Source organism: Rhinoraja longicauda, chromosome 4 (assembly GCF_053455715.1).
Source record: "Rhinoraja longicauda isolate Sanriku21f chromosome 4, sRhiLon1.1, whole genome shotgun sequence".
Classification (NCBI taxonomy): Eukaryota; Metazoa; Chordata; class Chondrichthyes; order Rajiformes; family Arhynchobatidae; genus Rhinoraja; species Rhinoraja longicauda.
The window spans coordinates 21,596,561-21,617,805 of NC_135956.1; the positions used below are offsets into that span (position 1 = coordinate 21,596,561).

The 21,245-nt window shown below is 44.1% G+C and overlaps 1 protein-coding gene across 1 annotated transcript in view; it reads right to left on the reverse strand.

Moving 5' to 3' along the window:
* kcnq3 (potassium voltage-gated channel, KQT-like subfamily, member 3) overlaps positions 1–21,245 on the reverse strand; it is a 247,296-nt gene that overhangs the window by 69,530 nt on the left and 156,521 nt on the right. The window contains exons 2-5 of the mRNA XM_078397327.1: positions 18,226–18,316; positions 13,556–13,682; positions 12,310–12,482; positions 10,852–10,992 (exon numbers count right to left, since the gene is read on the reverse strand). Coding sequence (XP_078253453.1) covers positions 10,852–10,992; positions 12,310–12,482; positions 13,556–13,682; positions 18,226–18,316 — 532 coding nt within the window. The remainder of the gene's footprint in view (positions 1–10,851; positions 10,993–12,309; positions 12,483–13,555; positions 13,683–18,225; positions 18,317–21,245) is intronic.

The window sequence follows — 21,245 nt, forward strand, 5'->3', positions numbered from 1 at the left end:
AGCATCTTTGGAGAAAAGGAATAGGTGACCCTTGATCAGACGTGTTCTGGTACTATAGTATTCCTGCTTTATACTGTAAATGTATTGAAAACAATTGGCACAAATACTAAAAGCAAGGAGAGATATCTTCACATACGTGGTTGTTTAGGTCTGCAACTGTGACAGAAATACACTGAAATCAGGTCGCACAATAACGTTCACAAGGCAGTTGTACATGTCCAAAAAGAGCACTAATTATCCTGATTTGAGGGTAATGGCTAGTGGGACTTAGTTGGACAGTTCGTTGAAAAGCTGGAATGGGTGCAATTCCAATCTCCTGTTTTACAGAGTCCTCTGAAAGGGCCCGGAATAATTAACTCATTCACGGACACTAATACTCCACGCCTCGCTGAGTCTTGGCACAGAATGAAACCCACACTTTGTGTGATCAGGATAGTCCATGGACATCACCAAATGTGCTTCAGTCTACTGCTAGTACACAAGGGCAGTTCTTGCTGTTACATATTGTCCTTTAGAAGCCCAGTCTTCTTAAAAATGCCCAGTAACTAAATCCCAGAATCACAAGTAGTTTAGTTTAGTTTAGAGATACAGTGTGGAAACAGGCCCTTTGCCCCAAGTCTGTGCAGACTAGCGATCCCCGCATATTAACACTATCCTACACGCACTGGGACAATTTTTACATTTACCAAGCCAATTTACCTACATACTTGTATGTCTTTGGAGTGTGGGAGGAAACCGAAGATCTCGGAGAAAACCCACGCAGTCACGGGGAGAAGGTACAAACTCCATACAGACAGCACCCGCTGTCGGGATCGAACCCAGGTCGCCGGCGCTGCATGCGCTCTATGGCAGCAACTCTGCCACTGTGCCACCATGCCACCCGTAAGTAAGCCGCAAGTCCTCATTCATTCATTCATTCATTCATGGGCTTTCTGAATGTCAACTCCATCTACGTTTTCCAGCACAGATAATCCCGACACCAAACAAATGCTAATTGATTTCACTTCTAAAATCCTCACTGGATCTAATTGTATGGGGAAGTTCCAGAATTCCACTTGCCACTGTGTCAAGATATACATTCTGACAGAAGAGAGACACAAAAAGCTGGAGTAACTCAGCGGGGCAGGCAGCATCTCTGGAGAGAAGGAATGGGTGAGGTTTCGGGTCGAGACCCTTCTTCAGGCCTTCTCTCCAGAGATGCTCTCAGTCCCGCTGAATTACTCCAGCTTTTTGTATCTATCTTCGGTTTAAACCAGCATCTGCAGTTCCTTCTTATACTTTCTGACATCTCTCCAGTATGATCTTATTGTGCTACCTAGGATTTTCTTCTCATTGGTGACTCACTCAATGGAATAAATGATTTATTTCCACCTAACCCCATGAAATCCTTCAATTATTTCAAACACCTCGCTTACATCTGTCCTTAATTCATGGAATACAAGTGCGGATTTATTACTCGTCCCCGTGCTGTAACCTTTCCAATTCTAGTAACGTTCTGTCGCAGAGATTAAAATGAGAACTGCTGGAGGAACTCAGCGGGTCAGGCAGCATCTGTGGAGGGAAATGGACAGTCGATGTTTCAGGTTGAGACCCTCCAGTGGCCCGGTGAGAAGAACCAGGGGGGGGTCTTGCCTTCTGTGCCCTTGAGGCCGGTTGTGGAGACACCCCCTGGGGAACATGGTCTGAAGAGGGGAAGGCATGGAGAGGGACATCGGGACACGGAAAGACTGAAATGGAGGTGACGACTGCAAAGCTGCAGCGAGGATTGTAAAATGGCGCCAAGATGGTGCCTCTTGCATATGGACTCAGTGGGCTGTTCTGTTCTGACCGGGGCGTTTGTACTTATGCATGGGGATAGTCTTGCAAGAGCTGTATGCAGAAAATGTATTTCACTGTACCTGGTACATGTGACAATAGAGAAATCATTGAACCACTGAAGCAGACTGAAGAAGGGACTCGACCCGAAACGTCACCCATTCCTTCTCTTCGCAGATGCTGCCTGCCCCGCTGAGTTACCCCAGCATTTTGTGTTTATGTTCACTGAAGCTGGACTGAAGATCGCAACATAAAATGTTGTCTGGTCCATTCCCTCCACAGGTGTTGCCTGACCTGCCGATTGCCTCCAGCAGCTCCCCTGTTTTTTTCCTACAGATTCCAGGATTTGCAGTCTCTTGTGCCAACATTCTACCGTAATCTGAATCTGACTCACTTGAAACTCAATATACTCTTCATGAGCACAGATCCCAGGACTGAATATACTGCTCCAGAAACAGTCTAATTAAAGCCAAAAAAATCTCAGAATGCTGAAGAAACTCAGCAGGCCAGGCGGTGTCTGTGGAGGGGAATGGACAGGAGTAGCTTTGGACTGGGACCCTTCTCCAGGCTGATGGTTTTATGACAGGATTCCCAGTCTGAAAAAGGGTCTCAACTTGAAACATCATCTGTCCATTTCCCTCCACTGATGCTGCCTTCTGAGTTCGTCCAGCTCTTTCAGACTGTCGTCTTTTGTGCCTACAGTCTAATTAGACCTTTACATAAATATAACACGACTCCTTCCTATTCCATTGCTGATCTCTAACAGCTTTTGAGCTGAGTGCTAATAAGCAATTACTGTGGGCAGTCTAGAGTCGACTACATAGTTTTATTTCTGGAGTCGGATAATGACCAGGCTGGATCATCTAAAGGACATTACTAAACCTGAAGATAGACGCAAAATGCTGGAGTAACTCAGCGGGTCAGATAGCATCTCTGGAGAAAAGGAATAGGTGAACGTTTCAGGTCGAGACCCTTGATCAGACCGTCCGATAAAGGGTCTCAACCCGAAATGTCACCTATTCCTTTTCTTCAGAGATGCTTGCCAGACTCACTGAGATGCTCCAGTACTTTGTGTCTATCTTCAGTGTAAACCAGCACCTGCAGTTCCTTCCTACACATTTTGTCTGCTCCACGTACTGATGGTGTTTGCAGCGATCTGGTGGTTTCAAGATCAGTGTTTCAAGTTCTAGTTTTGTACTCTGATTAACCGAATATACATTCGCAACAGCTGTGATGGGATTTGCACACGGCATTGAATCATTATTAAAATCTCTTTTTTACCACCGTTCCATTACGTCTTGCCCAGTCACCTATGTTTCCCACATCAGTCTGAAGAAGGGTCTCGACCCGAAACGTCACCCATTCCTTCTCTCCCGAGATGCTGCCTGACCTGCTGAGTTACTCCAGCATTTTGTGAATAAAAACCTTCGATTTGTACCAGCATCTGCAGTTATCTTCTTATACTACCTATGTTTCTTTAACGTGTATAAAAATAACTGCAGATGCTGGTACAAATCGAAGGTATCACAAAATGCTGGAGTAACTCAGCAGGTCAGGCAGCATCCAGGAGAGAGGGAATGGGTGACGTTTCGGGTCAAGACCCTTCTTGAAGAAGGGTCTCGACCCGAAACGTCACCCATTCCCTCTCTCCTAAATGTTTCTTTAATGCTCCTTTATGCTCCAATAACACTTCCTGGCATCCAAAAGTCTGCAGAATATGCATTAATAGGATTGCTCATTTTCTCTCTAATGGAACTAAAATACAAGGAAGCAATGCCATATCTGTACAAAACTTGATCTAGACATAAGTGATCTATTAAGTTCCCATTATAGGAAACCATGGGAAAGGTTCAGAAGGTCAGATGCATCAAGGCTGAAAGAAAATAAATAAAATCAAGGGTTTGCTGCAAAAATTAAGAAATTAAATAATGTATATTTTCATGGTTATAAATAGCATCGAACAGTGCAGCACACGAATGGGCCCTTCGGCCCACATTGTTTGTGCCGAACATGATAACAAGTTAAACTAATCTCATTTGCCTGTACATGATTCATATCCCTCTCTTCCCTGCACTTCCATGTGCCTGTCTAAAAACCTCTGAAACACCACTATCATATCTGCCTCCAGCATTACTCCTGGCAATGTGTTCCAGACCCCCACCACCCTCTGTGTAAAAAACTTGCTACACACACGTGTCCATTAAACATTCCCCCTCTCAACTTATAGCTACGCTATATGCTAATGGACATTTCCACCCTGGAAAAAGGGTTCTGACTGTCTATCCTATTTATTCATAAGTTCGAGGAGCAGAATTAGGCCATTCAGCCCATCAAGTCTACTCTACCATTCAATCATGGCTGATCTATCTATCCTTCTCAACCCCATTCTCCTGCCTTTTCCCCATAACCCCTGACATGTTACTAATCATTACTATGCCTCTCTAAACACAGCAAAGAAAATATCAATAGAATCTTTTCACTGCTTATCAAGATAGCCATGTATGAGCACTGAGATGAAATCTTCTATAAAAGGAATTCAAAGTCAGAGGGACCAGAGCAAAGGTTTCCAGCTCAAGATAGGTGTTTAGGGAGGGGAGAACGTCTATAAAAATGATTCCCTTGTTCTTTTTTTGTATGGCCCAGACATGTAATGTTGCTCCTTCTGCCCCAATCAAACACTTACTCTGAAGAAATGTCTTGACCCGAAATGTCACCTATTCCTTTTTCTCCGGAGATTGATCAGTACAGGTGTCAGAGGTTATGGGGAGAAGGCAGGAGAATGGGGTTAGGAGGGAGAGATAGATCAGCCACGATTGAATGGCAGAGTAGACGATGGGCCAAATGGACTAATTCTACTCCTATCACATGACCTTATGACTTATGCTGCCTGTCCTGCTGAGTTACTCCAGCATTTTGTGTCTATCTTCGGTGTAAACTGACATCCGCAGTTCCTTCTGAAGCACTTACTCTGCTGACTGCTCTTTCTAGTAGGGCTACCTTCCAAGGAGGCAGCACTGGTTTTCCACTGAGGCCTCCAATAACATGTCAGGTTGATAGCAACATGAAAGAACAATCTGTATCTTCACAGACAACCTTTCCATCCTTGTACCAAAGCTGGACATTTCCTTTCAAGTCTTGATCTTATCCTGTTTCCTTTCTCAATGGCAAGAATTGTGCTACTGGACAATTGCCTCGGTGATTGACTGAGTCAGAACCTATTGTGAACTGGGATAACTTGCAGCTATTTATCCGGCACGATTGAACTAACAGTATTAAAACCACTCACTCAAAGGTGCTGACAAACACAGGCTCAGATAGCTCATTTTTCATTCTCTATTATGGGTAGTGTTGGGATGTAGCTCAATTCACCTTCCAGAAATTCACCTGTGGCTAAAGATAGTTCACAAGTGATAGGAGCAGAATTAGGCCATTCGACCCATCAAGTCTACTCCACCATTCAATCATGGCTGATCTATCCCTCTCAACCTCACTCTCCTGCCTTCTCCCCATAACCTCTGATATCCGTACCAATTAAGAATTTATGTAAATGTAAAAATGTAAAAACCTTTATTGTCACTACACAAAGTACAGCGAAATTAAAGCAGTCCAGATGATGCAATCACACACAGCAGACAGTACAAAGGATAAACCTTTATCCATAACAAGCTAAACCTAATCTACTGAATTAAACAAACTGACCTCTAATACAATATAGACAAAACAATTACAATACGATCAAGGCAGTGTACAGTGCAATCAAGACAGCAAGTTATTGCACAGCAATGAGAGCTAACATATTGGCACAGGGCGGCACGGTAGCGCAGCGGTAGAGTTGCTGCTTTACAGCGAATGCAGCGCTGGAGACTCAGGTTCGATCCTGACTACGGGTGCTGCACTGTAAGGAGTTTGTACGTTCTCCCCGTGACCTGCGTGGGTTTTCTCCGAGGTCTTCGGTTTCCTCCCACACTCCAAAGACGTACAGGTATGTAGGTTAATTGGCTGGGTAAATGTAAAAATTGTCCCTAGTGGGTGTAGGATAGTGTTAATGTACGGGGATCGCTGGGCGGCACGGACTTGGAGGGCCGAAAAGGCCTGTTTCCGGCTGTATATATATGATATTGCGAATCTCTGCCTTAAAAATATCCACTGACTTGGCCTCCACAGCCTTCTGTGGCAATGAATTTCACAGATTCACCACCCTTTGACTAAAGAATTTCCTCATCTTGTTCCTAAGGGGTGTCATTTTATTCTGAGGCTATGGCCTCTGGTCCTAGACTCTCCCACTAGTGGAAACTGATGCAAATATATCTGCAAGGGCCTCTGCAATTTCCAGTTTACCTTCCTACAAGGTTCAAGGATGTACTTGGTCAGGCCTGGATGTTATATTCACCTTAATGTGCTTTAGAACCGCCAATACCTTCTCATTGGTAATTCGTATGTGATCTGGGACATCAACCCCATAAAATTTAAGTGCACTGGAATTTTATAACAACAATGGGAAGGAACTAGCAGTGGTCAAATATAGGAGTATAGGTAGTTATACTCCTAGTTCCCCATTTTATTTATTCCTTGAGTTTCCATTCATGTGCCCAGGTGTGGAACAACAACTAGTTTAGTTTACTTTAAAGATACAGCATGAAAACAGGCCCTTCGGCCCACAATCCATGCCTACCATCGACCACCTGTTCACACTGGTTCTAGGTGATCCCAATTTCTCATCCACTCCCCACACACTTGGGGCAATTTACAGAGACCAATTAACCTGCACGTCTTTGGGATGTGGGAGGAAAGTGTAGAAATCGAAGAAAACCCACGTGGTGACAGGGAGAGCTTGCAAACTCCACACAGACAGCACCTGAGGTTAGGATAGAACGTGGGCCTATGGTGCTGTGAGGCAGCAGTTCAACCTGATGCACCACTGTGCCAACCACTTCAGATATGGTTCTGAAGTGCTTGCACTCTTTTAATTGCTGCCCAGTGATAGATGGAATCCCGATCCACTCAGAATGCTGCAAGTCTGATCACTGACCGCCCAAGTAAGGAGATCAGTAATAAGGTTTAATGTAGATTAGTTTAGAGATACAGTGCAGGAACAGGCCCTTCGGCCTATCGGGTCCACGCTGACCAGCTATACCCATACACTAACACTATCCTACACACACAAGGGACAATTTACAATTTTACCAAGCCAATGAACCTACAAACCTCTACATCTTTGGTGTTTGGAGTGTGGGAGGAAACCGGAGTTCCCAGAGAAAACCCACATTGGTCACAGGGAGAACGTACAAACTCCATATAGACAGCACCTGTAGGAACGAACCCGGGTCTCTGGTGTTGAAAGGCTGCAACTCTACCGCTGCGTCACTTGCCGCCTTGAAAGTCATTGACCTTGGATTGCAAAGGTCAACTTAAATTGTTTGGTGGCACAGTTGCATATTGGATCTCTGCTTTGTGTATTCAATTAGTCTTTTTTTAATTTCTTCTCCATATTTTGCTGTTAGCCTTTTGTGAAAGGCTACGGATGAGTAGTTTTTAAAGAAAGTACAATGAGGTAATGACTGAACCATGTTAATTCAAGTGCAAGCCAAACACCTTGGGATCTCCTCTCTGCAGCTTAACATGTGCAGCCAGGAGAGTGAAGTAAATTATAATACCCACTTCACAATTATGTCTGAATATGGTGTAAAACGCAATATTGATTGAATCACAGAATTGGGCCCTGTATCTGAGGAGGGATGTGCTGCCATTGGAGAGGTTCCAGAGGAGGTTTATGAGAATAATACCAAGGATGATTGGGTTAACATGTGAGCACCTTTTGACGGCACTGGGCCTGTATTCACTGGAGTTTGGAAGGATGAGGGGGGGATCGCATTGAAACGTACTGAATACTTACAGGCCTGGGTAGAGTAGATGCAGAGAGGATGTTTCCACTACTGAGTGAGTCCAGGACCAGAGGCACAGCCTCCGAATAAAAGGAGAATTTCTTTCATTCAGAGGGTTGTGAATCTGTGGAATCCATTGCCGCAGACGGCTGTGGAGGCCGTCATTGGGTATTTTTATAGCGGAGATGGGCGGCACAGTGGTGCAAATGTAGAGTTGCTGCCTTACAGGTTCCATCCTGACTATGGATTCTGTCCGTATGGAGTTTGTACGTTCTCCCTGTGACTGTATGGATTTCTCTGGGCACCCCAGTTTCCTCCCACACTCCAAAAATGTATAGGTTTGCAGGTTAATTGGCTTTGGTAAGTTGTAAAATTACCCCCTGTGTAGAGGTTAGTGTATGGCGTGATCGTGGCAGACTCGGTGGGCTGAAGCGCATGTTTCTGCGCTGTATCTAAAGAAGTCTAAAGAATGAAAGCGTTAAGATGCACGAACAACTGGTGATCAAATAATCATCTGCACTAGAATCGAGTAATGAATAGCAAAGGTGGCTTTATTTTGTAGGAATAAAATAATTCCTCATTCATCCCACATTCATAAATTAGAGCCACCATTGTCTTCAGAACAGTATGCAGTGTTAACATGGTCTTTCAGCAAATACGCTTATATTTTTCCAACTCAACAAGGACAGACTGAAATCAACCTCTATGCCTCCGTTACTTTTACATTCCCTTAATCCAAGGGTTCCCAACCTGGGGTAAATTTCACCTACCCAGCGGGTAAATTTGTTGATTTTGGATTTATACTGACTGTGTTTGGCTCTGATATACTGGTATCTGTTCATCATTAGTTGTTCATAAGTGAAATAACATTCTTATGTGCTATTATTATTATTATTATTTGAACTGAAAATAATAATGTTCAAAACAGTATTTTAAAATGTCCCCTTTGTCAGTTGCTTTATTATGGTAGAAGTGTAAACTCAAATTACTGAACAAAACAGGGTGGGGGTAAATTTACTTTCAAAAAGTTGCAAAGGGGTAAACGGGACAAAAAAAGGTTGTGAACCCCTGCCTTGATCTCACTTGCCTTTTCTGGTGCAATATATTTGTTTAGCGCTTCAGTGCATCTGAGCATCCCATGTTCCCTTCATACTCCAAATATGTCGTATTTCATTGCCTCACCCTTACTATTACCAAGATTCAGATTTATTATGCCCTCATTTTCAAATATCGGTCTTTCCAATGTTTGCCTTGCAATTTTCACTCCCCATAAATGACAACTCATTTATCAACTAGGAATTTGGCAGGCTTTGGTGGCTACTTTGTTGCTGATATTGATCTCAGGATCTTTGCCGTTGCATTTTTCTACCACAGGCTACTTTCAGGCTTTATATATTCACTCCTCTAACATTGTCAAAGCTGCTGTTTCGCTTGGTGCCATGCTGTTAAACCAGGGAGCTGCCTCCCCAAATCTCAATGCTTTGCTCTATTTTCTTCTGTCTTTAAATGTCTCAAAATGCTTCTCCTCTACTTTTTTTAGCCCAGACCATTATATATTTTCCACGAGCTTTAAATGTCTCCAGCCTAAAATAACTATTCCTCTCAGAGCAGATGGGGTGGCAGGCAGTGGTATATCTAGGGCATGGCAGGTATGGCACGTGCCCTGGGCGCCACTTGAAGGGGGGCGCCAGTGACACAAGGGACAATTTTACATTTCCAGAGCCTCGGCCGCAGGGAGCAAATTCGACCCACCACTTGGCACGGAGGTCCCGATGAGGTCAAGATCGGCCGCCTCAACCAGCCTGGGCACAACATTTTTTTTGGGGGGGGGAAGGAGGACTTCCATGGGGAGATTTCAAGTGCGCTCTCTGTCCGGATTAATAGGGGGGGAGGGGGCTGGATCACCGGTTGCAGGAAAATCGGCGATGGACCAGTAGCACCTGTAGGACCTGTGGGCGGCACGGTGGCGCAGTGGTAGAGTTGCCGCCTTACAGCGAATGCAGTGCAAGAGATCCGGGTTCGATCCCGACTATGGGCGCTGTCTGCACGGTGTTTGTACGTTCTCCCCGTGACCTGCGTGGGTTTTCTCCGAGATCTTCGGTTTCCTCCCACACTCAGGTATGTAGGTTAATGGGCTTGGTAAATGTAATAATGGTCCCTAGTGGGTATAGGATAGTGTTAATGTGCGGGGTTCGCTGTTCGGTGCGGACCCGGTGGGCTGAAAGGGCCTGTTTCCGTGCTGTATCTCTAAACTAAACCCCCAAATACGCACAGGATGGGCCCTACCTGGTCCCTGTCAGATATTTGGACAGTGGCGCAATTTCAGTGTTTGCCATAGGCGCTATTTACCGTAGATACGCCACTGGCGGCACGGTGGCACAGCGGTAAAGTTGCTGTCTTACAGCACCAAAGACCTAGGTTCGATCCTGATTCCAATAGACAATAGACAATAGGTGCAGGAGTAGGCCATTCGGCCCTTCGAGCCTGCACCGCCATTCAATGTGATCATGGCTGATCATTCTCAATCAGTACCCCGTTCCCGCTTTCTCCCCATACCCCCTGACTCCGCTATCCTTAAGAGCTCTATCTAGCTCTCTCTTGAATGTATTCAGAGAATTGGCCTCCACTGCCCTCTGAGGCAGAGAATTCCACAGATTCACAACTCTCTGACTGAAAATGTTTTCCCTCATCTCTGTTCTAAATGGCCTACCCCTTATTCTCAAACTGTGGCCGGGTGCTCAAATTCTCAAATTCCGGGTTTTGCCTGTACGGATTTTGTATGTGCTCCCTATGACCGCATGGATTTTTTTCCAGGTGCTCTGGTTTCCTCCCACATTCCAAAGACGCACAGGTTTGTAGGTAAATTGGCTTTGGTAAGAATTGTAAATTGCCCCTAGTGTATGGGACAGTGCAAGTGTGCGGGGATCACTGGTCGGCGCAGACCCGGTGGACGAAAGGGCCTGTTTCTGCGCTGTATCTCTAAACTAAACCAACAGATGCTGGTTGATCTATTGAGCATTTACAGTTTCTATTTTTGTTGATTGGAGATTTTTGATAGATTGGCTGTCCCAGAATATTTTGCAGACAGGAAACAAAAGTCCCTCAGTCCCAGAAAGGCCCAGATATCCTCTCAACGTCCAGACTGAACACTTACCAAACCCCACCACAATGCATCCGCGTAGGTGTTGAAGTCCTGAGTGCTGTTCCGGGCATTATCATCTTTTTCAACCAGGTAAACAAGGAACGAGGCCAGAATGAGTGATAGAAAACCAATATACCAGGCAGTGATGAGTTCCTGATAAACAAGAGAGAGATCTATTAATTCCTTCCAAGTGGATAAGCACGCGCAAGGTTGTGATAGCATCCTCAAGGAATAATCTCCCCCAAATCAACGTCTCATAAGATCATGTCATAAGGAATAGGAGTAGAATCAGGCCATTCGGCCATCGAGTCTTCTCCGCCATTCAATCATGGCTGATCTATCTCTCCCTCCTAACCCCACTCTCCTGCCTTCTCCCCATAACCTCTGATTCCTGCCTTCTCCCCATAACCTCTGTCTCCTGTGATTTCCCACCCCCTCCCCCATTCATCACATCTCTAAGGAATAATCTCACCCAGACCAACTCCTTCTAGGACCACTAGAATGCTGAATTCCCCTCTCCTCCCTCCACCTCCATACATTGCCCAAGTGGCCAAATCACACACCATCTACCAAGCTCGGATCCCTCGTCTGTCACCACCAACCCCAATTTCTGAACAAGCCAGTTTGGCTAAATTCTCTACTCTATTTATCTGACAATCGTTAGTCTCCTTTTCACCTCTAACTTTGTCACTTGTATCTGTCACTCGCCAGACGTTGTCTCATCCCAGCCTCTCTCCTCCAGCTTTCTCTCCCCCTACTCCATTCAGTCTGACGAAAGGTCCCAACTCGAAACGTTGCCCGTCCATCGCCTCCATACTGCCTCCATATTGCCCATTCCCTCCACAATGCCCATACTGCCCATCGGACCATAGCCCTGACCTCTTGAGTTCCTCCGGCGCTTTGCATCGGTCAAAATACCAAGTATAGTTTCTCGTTGTTTGTATCCTCTGTTATCGTTGCATCACATGATGTTCTGGGATGAATTTATGTTAAATTAAAACAGCTGCTATATTCAGCTCCGTTAATAAAATGACAGTAACCATAATGGTTAGGATAGTGTAGGATATTGTTAATGTGCGGGGATCGCTGGCCGGCGCGGACTCGGTGGGCCGAAGGGCCTGTTTCCGTGCTGTATCTCTCAAACTAAAACTAAAAACATAAATAATATCAGGTATTAAATCAGAACCTGTTTCACCAGTAAGGCAACAATGTAGCCTTATTCTGTTTCTGAAGGCCTTACTTACCTTGTTTGGGAAAGAACTGCAGATGCTGGTTTAAACCGAAGATAGACACAAAAACTGGAGTAACTCAGTGGGTCAGGCAGCATCTCTGGAGAGAAGGAATCGGTGACGTTTCAGGGTCAAGACCCTTCTTCAGACTCTCGACCCAAAACATCACCCATTCCTTCTCTCCAGTGATGCTGCCTGTCCCACTGAGTTCCTCCAGCTTTTTGTGTCTATCCTTACTTACCTTGCTGTGTGAACAGATTGCGGAACCTAAAAGTTTCCAAGTGCCTCCCCTTCGGTCCATCCGCAACATGCGGAGTATTTGTAGAAATCGCAAGCTTCGTAGTGACGTCGCCACAATGTTCTGCAACGTGCCCACGGCAACAATCACTATGGAACCAATCAAGACGATGATATCTGGAAAGGTACAAGGAAAATACTCTAGTGTGAGGAAGACTGAATCTAAGAGAGTCAAAACTTCAGTCAGATTCTTCAATGGGTGGCTATCCATCAACAGTGCACCATCTCCAGATTGAGAAGGTTGTGCAGTTACGCCCTGTAAGAACTAGGCTGACGTTCCAGTTCAATACAGATGGGCTGTTGGTGTTGTCATCTTTCAACTGAGTTGGCAACTATAATCCTCTCAAATGGACATCAAACATCCCAGAGCACAATCCTGTAATTGGGCCTGCATCTATCCCTTAGGCAACAGGTTAATGTGTGACTTCTGTGGGCACCATTTAGTTGATGTTTTTTTTTATTGTACCACAGGGACAGCATTGAGTCAGAAGAAGGGTCCCAACCTGAAAAGCCACCTGTCCATTCCCTCTCCAGGTGCACCTGACCTGCTGAGTTCTTCCATGTATGACAAATCACAAATTCCATCTGCCATTTCCCCACCCATTTCTGTAGCTGATCTATATCTCAATGTATACTTTGACAACATTCCTCACATTCTGCGTCCCCAGCAATCTTGATGGCACTGTTGACTGTTCTGAGGTACAGCATGGAAACTGGCCCTTCGTCCTAGCGAGTCAATGCCGACCATTGATTACCTGTTCACATGAGTTCTGTGTTATCCCACATTTTTGTCCACTCCATACATTTCTGGGGCATTTTTTTTTTTAAACAGGCCAATTAACTCACAAACCCCCATGTATTTGGGATGCAGAAGGAAACCGGAATACTCAGAGAAAACCCACATGGTTAAAAGATGAATGTGCAAACTCCACACTGACTACACTCAAGGCCAGGATCGACCCTGGGTCCCTGGTGCTGTGAGGCAGCAGCTCTAGTAACTTTGCCACTGGGCTGCCCAATGTGAATGAAATAATAAGCTATTTAAATGCAGGCATTTACCATCCTTTCTCTCATTGGTCAGCAATCACCAATCACAGTGATCAAGCTTGAACAGTGAGAATAATTTTGCATTAACTTATCTAACAGAAAGTTTCCGTTTTTAGTTGACTGTTAATAAAACAACTACTGACCTAGAAGACATAATGGCTTTCTGATGAACTTCAGGCGCCCTTTCCATCCTCTGTATCGACAGCAGCAGCCAGATGCCCAGACCCTGAGACAAAACTCTACGCCAAATACCACGATGGTAACAGCTTCCTGTTAAAAAAAAGGGCACACAGTTATTGCAAAGTACTGTGGCGCGTCGGAAGAGGCCCGAAATAAAGGCGAGAAGCCGGGTATTTCGGGACGTTCTGTTTTATTATTCCTCGGTTATCAGACGGAATCACTTCGCGCCCAAAACCTTGTCCTTATATACGTAGTACCGGACCGCCCCCCCTGGACTGGTCCATTCCCGTGCCGAGGGGTCGGTAGTGGTATGGCCCGACCCTTGGGAGCCGCCACAGTACTACAATTTAATATCAATGCTAAGCCATCAATACACTTGTGTAATAGATCATGAGAGGAATAGATTGGGTTGCCCAGAGTAAATCCAGTTTATGCCTTGTTACAGTGAAGCTTGGTTTTCGGGCAAGATGTTATATTTCAAAACTCTCAAGTACTTACCGACTTGTCAGTGATTTCAGCGAAAATTAGGACGCCGGAGAAGCATTGACAGCGTGGACATTTTTGCGATGTTTCCAAAGACAGTGTAATCTCGACCTGACTCGGCATTGTCGTGGTCATTGTCGCCGGGTAAAATAATTTTTTTGCGATCTGCTACGACTTTGACAGTCGCTGGCAGTCACCAAAAAAATCGCCTGTGGCATAGGCCCTTAAGGTGTAAGAACGAGACATCAAAAGGGGTCCGATCAAGGAAATCGTAGAATAGATCATTGTTAGCCAGGAGAAGGTAAAAGAAAGCAAATAGAGATAAAATGAAATCAGGGACAGTCAGACTGGTTGGATAACTGGGAATGGGAAAGGATGGAGAGAGAGGAGAAAAGTAAGGTATCACAAAATGTTGGAGTAACTCAGCAGGTCAGGCAGCATCTCTGGAGAGGAGGAATGTGTGACGTTTCGGGTCGAGACCCTTCTTCAGACTGATGTCAGGGAGGGCGGGACAAAGAAAGGATATAGGTGGAGACAGGAAGACAGTGGGAGAACTGGGTAGGGGGAGGAGAAGGGAGGGACAGAGAAGATATCTAAAGTTAGAGAAGTCAATGTTCATACCGCTGGGCTGTAAGCTGCCCAAGCGAAATATGAGGTGTTGTTCCTCCAATTTGCATTGGGCCTCACTCTGACAATGGAGGAGGCCCACGACAGAAAGGTCAGTGCAGGAATGGGAGGGGAAGTTAAAGTGTTTAGCAACCGGGAGATCAGGTAGGTTTAGGTGGACTAAGCAGAGATGTTCAGCGAAACGATCGCTGAGCCTGCACTTGGTCTCGCCAATATATAGGAGTCCAGAACATCAGCGTTCTTTCATTATTTCTTTGCCAAATCTCTGCAACACCTTACCTAACATCGTGGGAGACCCTTCAAATATTCTAGAGGCAGCTCACTATCACTTTCTTGAGGGTGATTAGAGACAGCAACACAGCCTTGCCTGTGATGCTCAGATCCCATGAATCAGTAAAATAAGAGGTTTAAAATGTGTAATATGTGTGGATGTGATATTTATAGAGGGCCTGATGATGAGTGTATGATGGGGAATAGATGAGTAATATTTGTGGAAAAGTAGATATTATAAATAAAGGGGTACAAATAAATGAAGTGTACAGAAGATTTGATGTAACATATGAAGATATATGGCTGTGTGGTGTATTTGGAAGGTAAACCAGTGACATATATCTGGAACCAGATGAGCAATTTAGATATAATTAAGGTAGACACAAAATGCTGGAGTAACTCAGCGGGACAGGCAGCATCTCTGGAGAGAAGGATTGGGTGAGATTTCAGGTCGAACCCTTCTTCAGACTGGATATAAATAAGGTTAGATGAATGGATGGATGAATAATGTAAAGTGCAATGTATATCAATCCGAATGGTATATGTATCGGGCTTGAGGATTAGATGTGTCATGTAATAAGGGGATAGATGAGTGAAATTTGTACAGCCATAGATAGCAGTGTATGAAGAGTTGGAGACGTGATTTATATAGATTTTGAATGTGATCAATGTGCAATGTATGTAGCATTATGAATGAGTGATGTATGAAGAGGAAGGAGGAATCATGTATTTATATGTGTAGATGGGAAACAAGGTGGTGAGGTAGAGATAGAATGCATAGGGTAATGTATGTTGTTAAATACAGATAACTGAATTTGATGAGGTTCCGATCAAACAGATGGCCAGACTGTTAGAAGAAATAATCCCATGGAGATGAAGGAGAGTTTTGTAGGAGGAGTGTCAAATGATGTTGTATGGAAAGAAGTAGACGGACAAATTACATAACTAAATGGACAACGTGTGATGTGCTAGTTGATTGACTATAAGAAAAAGGAGCAGAAATTGACTGTGCAGTGCCTGAACCTGCTTCGTCATTCAAGAAGTTCATAACAGATCTGATCCCAGCCTCAACACTTTCTTGCCTGATACTCACAATTCTTCACTTCCCCGGAATACAAAAATCTATCAGTCTCAGTATCAGTCTCAGCCTTTACCTCAACAGGACGCTTGGGCAAAGAACTTCACAACCTTCTGAGAGAGTGCATTCCTCCTCATCTCCATGAAGGTTGCAAATTCTGTTCTGTTCATCATTGTGCAAAAATATGTTCCTAGGTTGTAGGAACAAAATTAGGCCAGTTGGCCCATCAAGTCTATTCTGCCATTCAATCATGGCTGATCTATCTTTCCCCCTCAACCCCATTCTCCTGCCTTATCCCCATAACCCCTGACACTCGTATTAATCTGGAATCTGCCAATCTCTGCCTTAAAAATATCCATCGGCCTCCACATCCTTCTGTGGCAATGAATTCCATAGATTCATCAAGCTCTGACAAAAGAAATGCCTCCTTATCTCCTTTCTAAATTATTTTATTCTGAGGCTATGGCCTCTGGTCCTAGACTCTCCCACTAGTAGGAACATCCTCTCCACATCCACTCTGTCCAGGCCTTTCACTGTTCGGTAAGTTTCAATGAGGTCCCCCTCATCCTTCTAAACACCAGTGAGTACAGGCCCAGTGCCACCAAAAGCTCATCATATGTTAACCCAATCAATCCTGGGATCATTCTCATAAACGTTAAAGTGCTTCATAATTACAAAGGAGACGTGTTCCAATCCTTCAGCATTGAATCCATTTTCTTGATGAGAAAATGGGAATTGGTTGGCAATATGGTATTCTATCCTGTACCAAAATAGTATAACATTAAAATAGGTGATATCGTACACAGTGAAGAACGTTAAGAATCATTGCCATAGATGTCTGTGGAGGCAAAGTCAGTGGATATATTTAAGGCAGAGATGGATAGATTCTTGATTAGTACGGATGTCAGAGGTTTAGGGGAGAAGGCAGGAGAATGGGGTTAGGAGGGAGAGATAGATCAGCCATGATTGAATGGCAGAGTAGACTTGATGGGCCAAATGGCCTAATTCTACTATCACTTATGATCTTATGATCTTAATGAAGATTACCACGGGAAAATTGGTCAACTGGGCCAAGAGGCTGATGAATGGCAGATGGAATGTAATTCAAATAATTGCAGCTTGTTGCATTTTGGAAAGACAAACCAGGGTTGGACATGCATAGTAAATAGTAGAGCCCTGATGAGTGTTGTAGAATAGAGAGATCCAGTGGTGCAGGTACATAGTTTTATTAAAGTGTGAAACTGGTAGACAAGGTGGTAAAGAAGGCATATGACATGCTCGCCTATTTGTCAATGCACTGTGCACAGGAGTGGGGACATCATGTTACATCTGAGCAAGATGTTGGTAAGATCACATTTGAGGTACTGTGTACACTTCTGGTCATCCAGCTGTTGGAAGGCTGCCTTTAAAGCAGAAAGAGTGCAGAGAAGATTTCTGAGGAGGTTACCAAGCACAGAGGGGTTCAGTTATAAGGAGAGGTTGGATAGGCTGGATCTTATTTTCCTGGAGTGTACAAGGCTGAGGAGTGATATTATGGAGGATTATAAAATTATGAGGGGCATAGAAAAGGTGAATAGTCATAGTCCTTTCCCCACAATAGGGAAATCTCAAACTAGAGGGCACAGGTTTACATTGAGCGGAGAAAGATTTAAAGGGTATCTGAGGGATAACTTTATCAAACAGAGGCAGCTGCGTTCATGGAACGAGCTGGTAGAAGAAGTAGCAGAGGCAGGTACAATTACAACATTTAAAAGACATTTGGACGGATCCAAGGACAGGAAAGGTTGGAAGGATATGGGGCAGTTGCAGGCAAATGGGACTAGCTCGTTTGGGCAACCTGGCCAGCATGAATGCGTTGGGCTGAAGGGCTTGTTTCCATGCTGCATAGCTGTATGATTTTATGACTCTGTAATAGAAGCAGTCCATTCATCCTATCGGGACTATTTCACCATTCAATTAAATGATGTTGGATCAAATCAAGTCAAAACAGTTGAGCAATGGCGGAGCATTTTAGCTGGGTTCCTTGAAAACAAATCAATTGGAATGGAAAGTCATTGCAGATTTCTGAATTCAAACATGAATTCTGACTTTAAACACACACAAACTAATTAATTAACTCAAATCTGATATCTAGATTAGCAATATAGTGTAGATCAAAATTAAATTATACTTAACCAGTATCAGGAGCCATTCTTGTGAGAGTTTCTCATATTCAATAAATGTTGACAAAACGGCGAGGATTAAGCATCCGATGACTAACAAAAATCTGTTAGGTGAGAAACAAAGGTTTCTGATTACAAGCATCAAATAGAAATAACAGGAACAATGAACAAAAATGTAGCAACATTTCAAATCAATATATAAGTTTACTTTATAATAATAATAATACCTATTTATATAGCACTTTTCATACAATTGAATGCAGCCCAAAGTGCTTTGCACAAAAACAAACACATGTCTAAACAAAAATACAATTTAAAATACAATACTGTTAATAGCATACAAAGCACAGATTTATATAAAAACTAGATCAAGTGGACCCGTTGGGCCCAAACCTCTCCTGCATTGGTGCAGCACCCTCTCCTACCCCCCCCCCCCCCTCCCTCCCCTCCCCTTCCCCTCCTCCCCTCCCCATTTCCCCTTCCCCCTCTCCATCCCCCTCAACCCCCTTATCCACCTTCCTCCCCCCTCCCTCCATCCCCCCCACCTCCCCCTCCCTCCCTCCCTCCTCCCTCCCTCGGAGATAGATTTAAACTTTAAAATGTAAATAACTTTAAAAATATAACACCGATTTCAATGAAACTACTTGCTTTACCATTAAAGTGATGACGGTGAGTAAGGTGGACCTAAAATTCTCAAGCTATCGTGTACCGTGGCTCGATCACAAATAAACAAACAAACGAGAGTTTTAGTATATAGATATAAAAGGTAAAATTGAGAGTGTAAAAAGACAAACAAAGTAAAATCAGTTAAAAGTTCAATAAGAAAAAGTTTTTACCTGCCGTTTAAAAAATGTCAAGTGAATGGGCGTCTCTCATGGCCCTGGGTAGGGTATTCCACAGCTTGGGGACATAGTTGAAAAAGGCTACTTTACCAATGTTTTTATTGCTGCGGTGTTGAGTGGCTAACAGGCAGCATCAGCTGACCTGAGCGCTAGAGTAGGGGCATACGGCAGGAGGGACTCTGTAAGATATGTTGCCCCTAAGCCACTTAGGGCTTTGTAGACAAGAAGGAGGATTTTAGTTTATTATTATTATTGTTACGTACCCAGGTACAGTGAAAAGCTTTTGTTTGCGTGATATCCAGTCAAATAAAATAATTTAGATAATTAAAGAAAAGACTATCATGATTGGAAGGAAGATGTACGGTACAATACATTTCAATGCATGGGGTGAGGTCAGACTTTTGGATAATTATGTCACCAAAATATACTGAGATTATATTAGCAGTAGGTACACACATATCAGGAATGAATTAAATGGATCCACATAAGATTTGTAAACAACACGATCTGTATGGAAACATATTCACTGCGTTTATGGTTTAGACATCGTTGCCTTCAATATTCTGCCTACACTCTGTAAATGCACATGCATGCACAGAGCTTCTTAGATACCAGAAAATTATGCATTCATTTTTATCTAGTTAGAAAATCATGTGCAGCAAGCAATGTTTTCAATGCACTCTTTCAAAGGGCGAGGCTCTTTACTGAAAATGCAGCTCAGGATCCAGAATTGGTTGCCTTGACCTATTCAATCATGGTGTATGTCGATCAGCTTTATGTATACTGTAGTTAGTCCCTTGGGCTGGTGGGTTGCAACTACCATAATAAAACATGTCATATGCTTAAGCATATTTTTTGTGCATCCTTTCAGTCAGTCTGAATTTGACTGCTGCAGTAAACAGTTTTAGTTGCTTAATGCACATGTCTCAGTAAGCTACTTACTACACTAATCGCCAGGACTCGAGAGACTGCATAATAGGAAGAGGTTTGGCAAACTGGAACTTTAACCCCTTGGAGCGCAGGCTGATCTCCAAGAGGTGTATAAAATCATGAAGGGCATAGAGAGGGTGATTGCACAGTTATTTTCCCCAGGGTTGGGGAATCTAAAACTAAAGGCCTTAGCTTTAAGGTGAGAAGGGAAAGATTTGGTTACCCTGCTCTAGAAAAGGGGACATTAAACTGGAAAGAGTGCGAAGACGATTTACAAGAATGAGGACCCGAGTTCTGAGTTATAGGGAGACATTGAGCAGGTTAGGATTTCATTCCTTGGATCATAGGACACAGAGCGATAACCTTATAGGAGTCTATAATATCATGAGGAGCATAGATAAGATGGATGCATGGGAATCAAAAACTAGAGAGCATAACTTTAAGGTAAGAGAGGAAAGATTTAATAGGAACCCCGAGGGGCAACCTTTTCACACCTTTTCACACTTCCTTTGTGGTACATACAAAGGAAGTGGTTGAGCACATAATCCTCTGACATTTTCACCACCTCCAACAAGATCCCACCTCTAGCCACATCTTCCCATCTCCATCCCTTTCAACTTTCCGCAGACCGTTCTCTCCGCAGTGCCCTAGCCAACTCGTCGTTTCCCACCCAAACCACCCACTGCCCAGGTACTTTCCCCTGCAACTGCAGGAGATGCAACACCTGTCCCTACATCTCCCCTCTGTCCAAGAACCTGGACAGTCTTTTCAGGTGAGGCAGAGGTTCACTTACCTCCTCCAACTCATCTACTGTACTCACTGTTCCCGGTGTGGACTCCTATATATCGAGATCAAGCACAGGCTCGGTGAATACCTCCGCTGAACACAATCAACAGTGTTTCGCTGAACACCTCCGCTCAGTCTGCCTAAACCTACCTGATCTCCCAGTTGCTCAACACTTTAACTCCCCCCACCCATTCCCACACTGACCTTTCTGTCCTGGGCCTCCTCCATTGTCAGAATGACGCCCAGCGCAAATTGGAGGAACAGCACCTCATATTTCGCTTGGGTAGCTTACACCCCAGCGGTATGAACACTGATTTCTCTAACTTCAAGTAGCCCTTGCTTTCCCTCTCTCTCCATCCCCTCTCCCTTCCCAGTTCTCCGCCCAGTTTTACTGTCTCTGATTACATTTTATCTCTGTACCGCCCACTCCCCTGATATCAGTCTGAAGAAGGGGCTCAACCCGAAATGTCACCGA